At 48.7% G+C, this 12,479-nt stretch overlaps 1 protein-coding gene across 1 annotated transcript in view; it reads left to right on the top strand.

Annotated features, from left to right (window-relative positions):
* Nucleotides 1-1,455: 1,455 nt before the first annotated feature.
* The window catches only part of LOC146869679 (natural cytotoxicity triggering receptor 3-like), a 68,799-nt gene continuing 57,775 nt past the window's right edge, over nucleotides 1,456-12,479 (top strand). Inside the window, exon 1 of the mRNA XM_085640194.1 lies at nucleotides 1,456-1,486. Within this exon, the coding sequence (XP_085496320.1) occupies nucleotides 1,456-1,486 (31 nt within the window). The remainder of the gene's footprint in view (nucleotides 1,487-12,479) is intronic.

The following is a 12,479-nucleotide window of genomic DNA, read 5'->3' as shown; positions in this document are numbered from 1 at the left end:
AGAGCAGGGAAGGCTTCAGCTAAAATTTTCGGAGGCGCCGGGTCTCGGGGAGAGCCCGATTTGATTTTGTTACACAGTTTAGACAGGACTTCGTACGAGGGAACTTCAAAAGATTTGAGGCACTTTAGAGTCTTAATAAGACTGTCATTTTCTGTGAAGTCAGAAGCCGACTCTACATGATTGGCGAAGCTTGTATATATTTTATTAATTTTACCTGAGAAGTACTGTGCAACTTCATTACATGATTCCACAGAATCATTTTGAATGGAGGAGTTAGTATCTACTACAGATATTTCTTTGTAAATCTGAAATAATTCCTTCGAGGAATTGCCTGCTTCCATGATACGGGAATGATAGTGCTCTGCCTTAGCCAAACGTACAGATTTGTAGTACACTCTTTGAGAGTTTTTATACTTTATTTTAGTTTCTGCGCAGAAATTCTGGCGCCAAGCTCTCTCAAGTTTTTTGCAGGTTGTTTTCAAGGTCTGCAGTTCTTGGCTAAACCAGGGAGCAGCTTTTTTTAGTCTCCTGGCATTAGTCATGATACGACTGGGGGCAGTGATATCGAGGGCCTTGATAACGATATTATTTAGATTATTGTTAGCTGCTTCACAGTCTTCCCCTTTAGGAGGGCCCTCCTCCTGAGTAATTTTAATAAAAGATTCTATAGAAAAGCTCTTCCATTTTCTGCGTTTATACCGCAGAGATTGGTGTTGGAAATGCTCAGTTCTGTCCAGTTGAATCGTGATCGGGATAATGTAGTGATCCGACCAAGGGATGGGTATAGACTCTAAGGTGTGAACTCCCTGCCAGTTCCCAAAGATAGGATCCAGTAGGTGACCTAATTGATGAGACGGTTCCTTGTTTTTCATTTCAAGTTGAACCGAAAGAAGCTCCGTTTGAATCTCAAAGGCAGCATTGTCTAGTGGATCTTCAAAATGAGCATTGAGATCACCTAGCACTAGAAGTCTGGACTTTCTAAGTGCTAAGTGAGTAATGGCTTCCATTAAAGTGGAAGTAAAGTCATACATTCTGCCAGGTGGGCGATAAATCAGGATGCCCGATACGGAGTGGTTGGGGCCGGTATTAATTGTGAAGGATCCAGCTTCACTGTGATCGATCTGTATAGGAGCTAAGGAGCAGACTAGAGGGGCTTTCGTGGCTATGGCTATGCCTCCCCCCCTTCCGTCTTTCCTGTCCAATCTAGAGAGGGAGTAGCCATGGGGCATGGCCTGGATAATGTCAGGGTCTGAATATTCATCTAACCAGGTCTCCGTCAAGAATAGAATGTTAAGATTTTGATCCTCGAGTAGATGAAATATTTCGAGGGCGTGCTTGCGGAGAGATCTACAATTGAGTAGAGCTGCTTTCAGGGAGTGACCCATGCTTGTTGTTGGAATGTGGATCATGGGTTCAAAGCTACACCCTGTACATTTACTTAACGACTGGGCGGTCATGGCGTGCTTACAAGCTGCAGGCATGTCAGGTTGGAGATCAAGCAAAGCATGTCTGCCATACCTTATAGTGGTTGGTGTGGATGAACCAAGATCTGTGGCCCCAGGCCCCGTTCGGCCGCGGACGGGCGCAGACGGGCTTGCCTTAGGCGCGCCTTCGGCGCGCAAACGGCGCGCCCGCTGCGCTCGTCCGCTGCGCTTCCGGGGGAAGCACATTTTTATAGAATGAGGGGGGCGTGGCCTAAGGGTGGTGGGCGTGGCCGCAGTGCTTCCAGTCAATGGCGTCAGCCGTGGAAGGTTTTCCCCTCTCAGCGCTAAGGTCTGCTGCCCTGGGGGTACACTGGGCGAGTGGCAGGTAGGATTTTAGGTTTTCAGCACACAGTATCACACAAATGTTAAAAGAAATAAAACACAAATCGGTTTTCACAAAATCTCCCGGCTATCCGCCTCAGGAGCTCACCAGTTCTCTAGTCGCGCTCGTACATCAGCGCGCCTAAATACCGAGTAAGGGGGGCGTGGCCTAAGGGTGGTGGGCGTGGCCGCAGTGCTTCCAGTCAATGGCGTCAGCCGTGGAAGGTTTTCCCCTCTCAGCGCTAAGGTCTGCTGCCCTGGGGGTACACTGGGCGAGTGGCAGGTAGGATTTTAGGTTTTCAGCACACAGTATCACACAAATGTTAAAAGAAATAAAACACAAATCGGTTTTCACAAAATCTCCCGGCTATCCGCCTCAGGAGCTCACCAGTTCTCAGTTTGTGTCCGGTTGTCTCTTTCCTCCGGCTGGTCTCACCTTGGGCCGCACCACATTCACCTTTTCCACCACCTGGACTTGTTCTGTCATTACGGGGCGATGGAGGGCTGCTTCCATGTGCGAGGCCCTCGCCTGCGACAGCTCCTTTGAACGGCCTAAAGTGAGGATGTCTGCCAGGGGCTTGCCGTCTTCCTGGAGGATGGTGACTCGGAGCTTGGAAGAGTAACACCCTTGTATTACCGTCATATTGGTGTGTGTGTAGGCCCAGGACAGCAGTGTACTGCACCAAGGGGGTGGGTGGGTGACTGCATAGGATTCCCAGCAGTGGACAGACATATGGGGGTGGGTGCAGAGGACTCCCAGCAGTGGTCAGACATGTGAGGGGTGGGTGCAGAAGACTCCCAGCAGTGGTCAGACATGTGAGGGGTGGGTGCATATCACTCCCAGCAGTGGTCAGACATGTGAGGGGTGGGTGCAGAGGACTCCCAGCAGTGGACAGACATATGGGGGTGGGTGCAGAGGACTCCCAGCAGTGGACAGAGACATGGGGGTGGGTGCAGAGGACTCCCATCAGTGGACAGACATGTGAGGGGGGTGCAGAGGACTCCCAGCAGTGGACAGAGACATGGGGGTGGGTGCATATAACTACCAGCAGTTTCCGGACATACGGGGGTAGGTGCAGACGACTCCCAGCATTGGACAGAGACATGGGGTGGGTGCAGAGGACTCCCAGCAGTGGACAGACATGTGAGGGGTGGGTGCAGAGGACTCCCAGCAGTGGACAGAGACATGGGGGTGGGTGCATATCACTACCAGCAGTGTCCAGACATATGGGCGTGGGTGCATATGACTCCCAGCAGTGTCCAGACATATGAGGGGTGGGTGCAGAGGACTCCCAGCAGTGGACAGAGACATGGGGGTGGGTGCATATCACTACCAGCAGTGTACAGACATATGAGGGGTGGGTGCAGAGGACTCCCAGCAGTGGACAGAGACATGGGGGGGTGCAGAGGACTCCCAGCAGTGGACAGACATGTGAGGGGTGGGTGCAGAGGACTCCCAGCAGTGGACAGAGACATGGGGTGGGTGCAGAGGACTCCCAGCAGTGGACAGACATGTGAGGGGTGGGTGCATATGACTCCCAGCAGTGGACAGACATGTGAGGGGTGGGTGCAGAGGACTCCCAGCAGTGGACAGAGACATGGGGGTGGGTGCAGAGGACTCCCAGCAGTGGTCAGACATGTGAGGGGTGGGTGCAGAGGACTCCCAGCAGTGGTCAGACATGTGAGGGGTGGGTGCATATCACTCCCAGCAGTGGTCAGACATGTGAGGGGTGGGTGCAGAGGACTCCCAGCAGTGGACAGACATATGGGGGTGGGTGCAGAGGACTCCCAGCAGTGGACAGAGACATGGGGGTGGGTGCAGAGGACTCCCAGCAGTGGATAGACATGTGAGGGGTGGGTGCAGAGGACTCCCAGCAGTGGACAGAGACATGGGGGTGGGTGCATATCACTACCAGCAGTGTCCAGACATATGGGAGTGGGTGCATATGACTCCCAGCAGTGTCCAGACATATGAGGGGTGGGTGCAGAGGACTCCCAACAGTGGACAGAGACATGGGGGTGGGTGCAGAGGACTCCCAGCAGTGGACAGACATGTGAGGGGTGGGTGCATATCACTCCCAGCAGTGGACAGACATGTGAGGGGTGGGTGCAGAGGACTCCCAGCAGTGGACATAGACATGGGGGTGGGTGCAGAGGACTCCCAGCAGTGGTCAGAAATGTGAGGGGTGGTTGCAGAGGACTCCCATCAGTGGTCAGACATGTGAGGGGTGGGTGCATATCACTCCCAGCAGTGGTCAGACATATGAGGGGTGGGTGCAGAGGACTCCCAGCAGTGGTCAGACATGTGAGGGGTGGGTGCATATCACTACCAGCAGTGTCCAGACATATGAGGGGTGGGTGCAGAGGGCTCCCAGCAGTGGACAGAGACATGGGGGTGGGTGCAGAGGACTCCCAGCAGTGGACAGACATGTGAGGGGTGGGTGCAGAGGACTCCCAGCAGTGGACAGACATGTGAGGGGTGGGTGCAGAGGACTCCCAGCAGTGGACAGAGACATGGGGGTGGGTGCTGAGGACTCCCAGCAGTGGTCAGACATGTTAGGGGTGCGTGCAGAGGACTCCCAGCAGTGGTCAGACATGTGAGGGGTGGGTGCATATCACTCCCAGCAGTGGTCAGACATATGAGGGGTGGGTGCAGAGGACTCCCAGCAGTGGTCAGACATGTGAGGGGTGGGTGCATATCACTCCCAGCAGTGGACAGACATGTGAGGGGTGGGTGCAGAGGACTCCCAGCAGTGGACAGAGACATGGGGTGGGTGCAAAGGACTCCCAGCAGTGGACAGAGACATGGTGGGTGTACATCATCATCAGATGACCACAACTCCATGTGTGTATGTACGCATCCCTAACTTTGGACTATAATGATAGTGCCATAACAACACATCACTGACAGCAGTGTCCCACTCCCAGGAGGATGGATGTCCTTCCCCCACTGCATGACACACCACATGTGGGTGTGAGGACAAATAACACATGCATACCCACCCCTGGCGGATGCAGCACAATACACACACTGAGATCATGCCACAAGACTGTATAGTCATGTCACTGCCGACTAAACCAAGAGAGCCAAAGGGAACACACACTGTCACGCACCTCCCCGGACTGAGAGGAATGTACAGGTGCTTGGCCAGCCACAAAGATGTTGTCTCTCATGGAAGGAATAGGGTTGAGTTCCCACAGATACAATGCCCACAATTGTGAGTCAGGTGATCAAATTCCCTGCAGAACAAGTACCATATGCGTGCTAGGCTGGGATTCCACACATGCATAGTGCTGAAAAAGGAGAATTTATCCAATGAAGGCATTTCAACATACTCAATACACAAGTACAGTGACTAGCAAGGATGGCACAGACGATGCAGCTGGAGACATTGCTGAGCAGGCATGGCCATAGTTGAAGGGATCCGTCACCAACAAATGAAATGTAGACACAGGTCAGCACAACAATTGTGCAACTCTTTGCAGGGAAGATGTCAGGTGCCACACAGGAAGGAACACTGCTTGGGACAATGTCTCAAAACAAAAATAACACACACTACCAATGATTCTTTGCAGAGACCTTGTGATGGCACGCAGATACCATGGTCCACCTCATGACCAGCAGACTAGAACATTTCCCAGAACCATAACCCCTTACCACAACACCAACTCCTGGACCCTCAGCACCAACATCAATACCTGAAATGCAATAGTGTTCAAACAAAAAATAAATGGCTGTATTCAGCATAAACCAAAGTTTGTAAAAGAACAGTATTTACAAAGGCCAATGGCCAGTCCATACTAGAAGTCCTTGGGGGGACACATGGGCACACGTCTCCCCTAGCTTGCCTGCCCAGTGGAACCCTCAGGTTCGTCGAACGGGGGGGGGGCATCATGTGGGGAAGGACCAGACACCGCAGGGACAGGAGGGGGAAGGGTAGGTGTGGTGGGTGCAGGGCTGGACGTCTCCACCACAAGGGGTGGGGCAGCGCCAAAGGTGCAGGTGAGCTTGGCGCTGCACACTTCTGCCAGGGCGTCCCGAGTAACCCCTGCACCGGAAGAAACCCCAGGGCCAACGGAGGGGGGGTGGGCCGAGGGATGGGGTGCAGTGCTCTTGGGGGAGGGGGTGGACATGGGGGGGGACTCAACTCCCCTGCCCGGGGACTTCCTCGCCCACTTGCGGGGTGGTGTCACATTGGGGGTGAGGCCAGCTCAGCCATGTAGACCTCTTTGGGTGACAGTTTGGCAGGGGAGCCAAGGGGAGTGCTTTTGGAGGGACTGGGTTGTGAGGCCTGCGGACTCAGACTGTGGCTGCGTGTATGTCTCTTTTCCCCAGACCCAGTGGGTGTGCCTACTTCCCCCGCAGTGTGCGTGCCAGGAGGTGTGCATTTGCCCTTCCTTGGTGGTGTGCTGCCTGTGTCTGGTGGGGTGCATGCTTGGGAATTTCTGGGTGTGCATGGGACAGGTATGGGAGAGGGAAGTGTGGATGGGGTAGGGTGGGGAAGCGCTGCAGGAGAGTCACTGCTGCCGTCAGGGAAGAGTCCATGGACCGCAGAAACCTGCGTTGGTCAGACATCGCTGCTGACATGCCCTCCATGAACGACACCATCTGTGTCAGCAGTGTGGTATGGCCATGGAGGACATTCAGCACCGATGCCTGCCCAACCTGCAACTGCCGCAGTATGTCCACAGATTCTTCACTGAGGGCAGCAGGGGTGACAGGGGCAGGGGGTGCGGTACCTGGCACGAAGGAGACATGGTGGTGCTCAGCACGGACAGAAGGGACCGTAGCAACTGGGAGGGCGGTGATGGGAATGGAGGAGGCGGTGACAGATGTTGGGCTGCTGCCAGGTGTTGTAGCAGCCTCCGCCCCCTCGATGAGGTCAGCCTCCGACCCGTCTGCGTCGTAGTTGGTCTCGCCACCAGACAGGTCCTCTGACTGACTCCCCTCGCCCTCTGTGCCACTGGCTCCCGCAGACTCGGCAGCACTGGTGGCACTGGTGCTGGGTCCCGCCTCAAGGTCCGTGCTGGTTTCTCCCTCGGCTTCCAATGATGATGCTGTGGGCAAGGTGAAGATACAGAAAAACATCAGTCACCTGTATACATCTGACACATGAGTCCAAAAACAATAGGTCACAGTGCATATCAGGCAATGCATCATGAGTAACAGCTAGATTACTCCGCACATATGTAAGCCCTGTACTCCCCAGTTGGTAGACCCACCATGCCACTTGGACACAAGGAAAAACAGGACACACCAGCCCAAAATTTGAATGAGAAATACAATGAGAAGCTAGTGTCTGGGAACAGGTGAGCACAGCAATACAATGAAGTCATGCCACCTCTTGTTTACCCTGAAAGAAACAGTAGTGGTGCACCCAAGGCAAACTAACAGACCTCAATACTAAAGGTGTCCTCACACTCAGAGACCTGTAAGTACTTTGGAACACAAAACGGAAATATATGGTCCCTTGTGAATCACAATACTTTACACAAAACACATGTTCAGAATGTGGGAATGTGCCATTTTGTGAACAGAGCACACATGTGCCTGTATTAAAGATGTCTCCCAAGGAGGTGCACACAAAACTACATTTACCCAGTCATTGAAGAAGCTGGCAGCCTTATTTAAAGAAGCCACTGTTAGAAAGAAATGGTGTTGCAGAAAGTACATATACATGGGCCCACGGAGGTCTTGATGACTTGACACTCGTAAGTTGGCATCACCAACAACTAACGACTTACCCAAATTCCAGAACACTGTGGGAACATGTATATGTCGAATCTGAAAAAGTCATGTTAGAACAGTGTCTTCTTTTAAAATGTGCCAGCGTGTTCCCTGAAAGTGTAAAGGTGGTTTGTTGTGCACTTCCTTGGGAGACATCTGTCATGCAGGCACATTATTGTTCTTAACAACAAAACCTCAAGCTAAAGCATTTAAAACATTTAGACCTGTTGACAAGTGTTGTGAGTGCCAAGGTACTATACTTTTAGACTAACAACTTGAATTATGTCAGTTGTCACATGGCCATCCGTTACCTGATGACACAGTTGGCAACACATCTGACCCACTGCCTGTCATGCTGGAGTGGCACACATGTCCAAAACCAGGATAATGCATAAGCTAATGTGCCTGCAATTGTGTTGTAAAAAGGCATACCTGCACTGAGGAGACACCCTCATGGCAAGCCAGAATGTCCACACAGATGTCAGCACACACAGACAAAACTACGTAGCATCTGGAGCACACACTGGTGCAAAAATATGTATGAGCAGGAATCATGTATTTAAACAATTGACACATGCTGCAAAGCACAAACATTAAACCCTGCACAACATCACTGGGTCACTGCACGTTGAGTCTCTGTCCAGCCAATTATCACACACAGGTCAGACCTGGCAAGGAGACATAAGGTATGGCCATGTAGGCCTCACACGCACAAACCCCCCATACCTGAGACAATGTGATTGAGACAGATCAAGAAGTTACACCTCTTAATCAGGATTAACAAAAATGTGCAGCTTGAATTCCCAAATGTACTCAACATCACCTTGTGAGGCTGGCAACACATATTTGTGACAAACAACCATCCACAGATAGTTGTGAATAGACACACAGACACTGCCCAGTGTGAGTATGCACAAGTCAAATGGGGTCTCCCTGTCCAGTGGACACATGTAGCACACTTTGGATAAGTACAAATGAGGCCAGGGAACAATGCCACAGAGGCCAACCTCTGCTGAACACACAGAGAATGGGCACAGTGTTGGATGACACACATGATTACGGGGCAAGGGTGTCTCAGGGGACTGTAGGGGGCACACTGCTCCTTGTTCCTGGAATGATCTGACTGTAACATGAGCAACCGTCCTGGCACTATGCATATCTCCCACTCTTGCACATCATGTCTGAGGCAAATAAAGAAAAAAGACCTCTTATCTGACCTGTCTTATTCATATGGGATTAATCTCTTATATGCTACACAAACCCCCAATAAGTGCAAAGTTACTCACAAAACATTTTCATTTCTTTATATAGAATATTTATTATTTACTTTTTTTTAAAAAAATGGAGACAAAGATATACATGACAGTGTATTCATGGTTATCAAGTAAACATCTGATTCATATGTTAAACATACACTTTGTTTCCTCATAAATTAGAATAAGTGCTTATAAACATGAGTCAAAAATTATATAGAGACAAACTTTTGTGTAGAGACCCCAAAAGAGAAAAAAAAATTTCAGAAAAACCGTCACATCCACATTCTCACCTCTCATTCACTCCTGCATACTAACAGACATTCTCCATAAATCAATTTTCATTAAAAACCAACAAACCATCTCTAGAAAAAAGATCCTACTACAGTTCTACTGCAAGCAGAACTAATGTCTATCCATAAGATTTTGACAGTTATTGTTATATCCTAAAATTCTGAAATCATGACTTTTAACACAGGTTCTTCTGAGGATCTCCCAGAGTATGGTTGTTTTTTCTGGTCGACGTACGTTTCGGAGACTGACTATGAGTACCACGTCTCCTTCTTCAGGACCAATGTATTCTTCCAGATATCACATAATATCTGAACGGTGAAAGATAGGGGTTCTCTGTGTATTGGTTGACTATGCCTCCTTTATCCCGACATCTGTTCCGGGCTGCCACTGATATGATGGGTACGGAAATATTCTAACAGTCCTATATGAGTATATTACGTCTATCTTAGCACGTGAGGCCATTGCTCATTCTTGCATGTTGTATGTTCGAAAACACAACGTGAACGATTAATTCCACTGTGTTTGGTGGTTTATTTCAATTTCATCCAAATTGTTACGGTGCATGAGACCTTAGACAGATATACTGCGTGTCAGTCGAGTTTGAAAACTCGGCGATGAAGAATAAGACAAGCGACGCTAGCTAGGAGATTGAACTACTGAATTTGGATGAAATTGAAATAAACCACCAAACACAGTGGAATTAATCGTTCACGTTGTGTTTTCGAAACGTACGTCGACCAGAAAAAACAACCATACTCTGGGAGATCCTCAGAAGAACCTGTGTTAAAAGTCATGATTTCAGAATTTTAGGATATAACAATAACTGTCAAAATCTTATGGATAGACATTAGTTCTGCTTGCAGTAGAACTGTAGTAGGATCTTTTTTCTAGAGATGGTTTGTTGGTTTTTAATGAAAATTGATTTATGGAGAATGTCTGTTAGTATGCAGGAGTGAATGAGAGGTGAGAATGTGGATGTGACGGTTTTTCTGAAATTTTTTTTTCTCCTTTGGGGTCTCTACATAAAAGTTTGTCTCTATATAATTTTTGACTCATGTTTATAAGCACTTATTCTAATTTATGAGGAAACAAAGTGTATGTTTAACATATGAATCAGATGTTTACTTGATAACCATGAATACACTGTCATGTATATCTTTGTCTCCATTTTTTAAAAAAAAAGTAAATAATAAATATTCTATATAAAGAAATCAAAATGTTTTGTGAGTAACTTTGCACTTATTGGGGGTTTGTGTAGCATATAAGAGATTAATCCCATATGAATAAGACAGGTCAGATAAGAGGTCTTTTTTCTTTATTTGTTGTTTTCCCCTCCTCTTAGACCTAAACGTACTTAGGGGTAACCTTCCGCTCACACATCATGTCTGAGGCCACAACATTGGTCATGCATGCTGCAAGTGTGTTCATTTTAAACCTCACAATCCTATGTTGAGACTCATCATCAGTGCCAACAAATATGGACCCCCAGCAGAGTGAACAGGACGGGGAACAACCTTTACAACGCAACTTTTACAACGCACTACCATTACAACGCATTTTTTACAACGCATAATCCATTACAACGCATGACATTACAACGCATGACACTACAACGCATTTTTAAAAACTACCTTTACAACGCATTCCATTACAACGCATACTACCATTACAACGCATACCATTACAACGCATAATATTACACTATACTATCCAACACTTACCCTACTGATGCACCCCCTGGAGTTAGAATAGTAATTTTTACCCCTAAACTATCCAACACTTACCCTACTGTTGCACCCCCTGGAGTTAGAATAGTAAGTTTTACCCCTACACTATCCAACACTTACCCTACTGTTGCACCCCCTGGAGTTAGAATAGTAATTTTTACCCCTACACTATCCAACACTTACCCTACTGTTGCACCCCCTGGAGTTAGAATAGTAATTTTTACCCCTATACTATCCAACACTTACCCTACTGATGCACCCCCTGGAGTTAGAATAGTAATTTTTACCCCTATACTATCCAACACTTACCCTACTGATGCACCCCCTGGAGTTAGAATAGTAATTTTTACCCCTATACTATCCAACACTTACCCTACTGATGCACCCCCTGGAGTTAGAATAGTAATTTTTACCCCTATACTATCCAACACTTACCCTACTGATGCACCCCCTGGAGTTAGAATAGTAATTTTTACTCCTATACTATCCAACACTTACCCTACTGATGCACCCCCTGGAGTTAGAATAGTAATTTTTACCCCTATACTATCCAACACTTACCCTACTGATGCACCCCCTGGAGTTAGAATAGTAATTTTTACCCCTACACTATCCAACACTTACCCTACTGTTGCACCCCCTGGAGTTAGAATAGTAATTTTTACCCCTATACTATCTAATACTTACCTTAAATGTAATTTAATATTATGCGTTGTAATGGTATGCGTTGTAAAGGTAGTATGCGTTGTAATGGTAATGCGTTGTAAAGGTATTTTTTAAAAATGCGTTGTAGTGTCCTGCGTTGTAATGTCATGCGTTGTAATGGATTATGCGTTGTAAAAAATGCGTTGTAAGTGCATGCGTTGTAAAAGTGTGCGTTGTAACGTCATACATCCGAACAGGACAGGGCACAGGCAAGGTACCAACACATGTCACAGACCACCCTCCCACATGATGCAGAAAGCAATGTGCACTTGGAGTAACTGGCAGCCTAGATGACCATGTGCAATTGTGATTACACACAGACCAGGGGACACATGTCAAGGAGGGGAAGGGATGAATAAGAGCATCTGTTGACTTCGGGGAACAGAATATGCACTGCACATATAAACCCTGGCAGTGTATCCAGGCTACAGAGCACTTCCAAAAGATGGTGACACACAACACATAAAACAGACATGTACCTACCCCCTCCTTGCTGCAGTCTCTCCTGTAACTGCCTATCCAGGTCAGGGAAGACCACCGCCAGGACACGCTTCATGTGGGGGGTCAGGCGTCGCCACCCACCGTGGGGGCGTGGAGGTGGGAGCTCCAGCTGGACCCGGGCGATCCGCCGGGTCCAGCACCGGATGTCCTGCCACCATTTTCGGACTTGGGCTAGGTGCCGACTGCGATCCCCCGCCGATCTCACGGCCCTGACGATCTCCTTCCAGTTCCCCCCCTTCTCGTAGGCAGTTACCTGTGAGGTTGACAAAGTGAGACAACATCACTACACCTGCTCCATGTCACAGAGACACACATTTGAACATCTTTGATATGTTGAACAGGGAATAGGATGCTGCCAAGGAAGTGCATCTTACTCATATAGACAATGGCCTCTGTGGAAGCCCCAATGCACTACATGGCATTGAAAGTACACAGGTGGCAGGAGGGTGCGACACAATCCCTGATC

Source organism: Triturus cristatus, chromosome 1_1 (assembly GCF_964204655.1).
Source record: "Triturus cristatus chromosome 1_1, aTriCri1.1, whole genome shotgun sequence".
Taxonomy (NCBI): Eukaryota; Metazoa; Chordata; class Amphibia; order Caudata; family Salamandridae; genus Triturus; species Triturus cristatus.
Note: the sequence above shows the minus strand (reverse complement) of the source record. Positions and strands in the feature narration are given on the sequence as shown.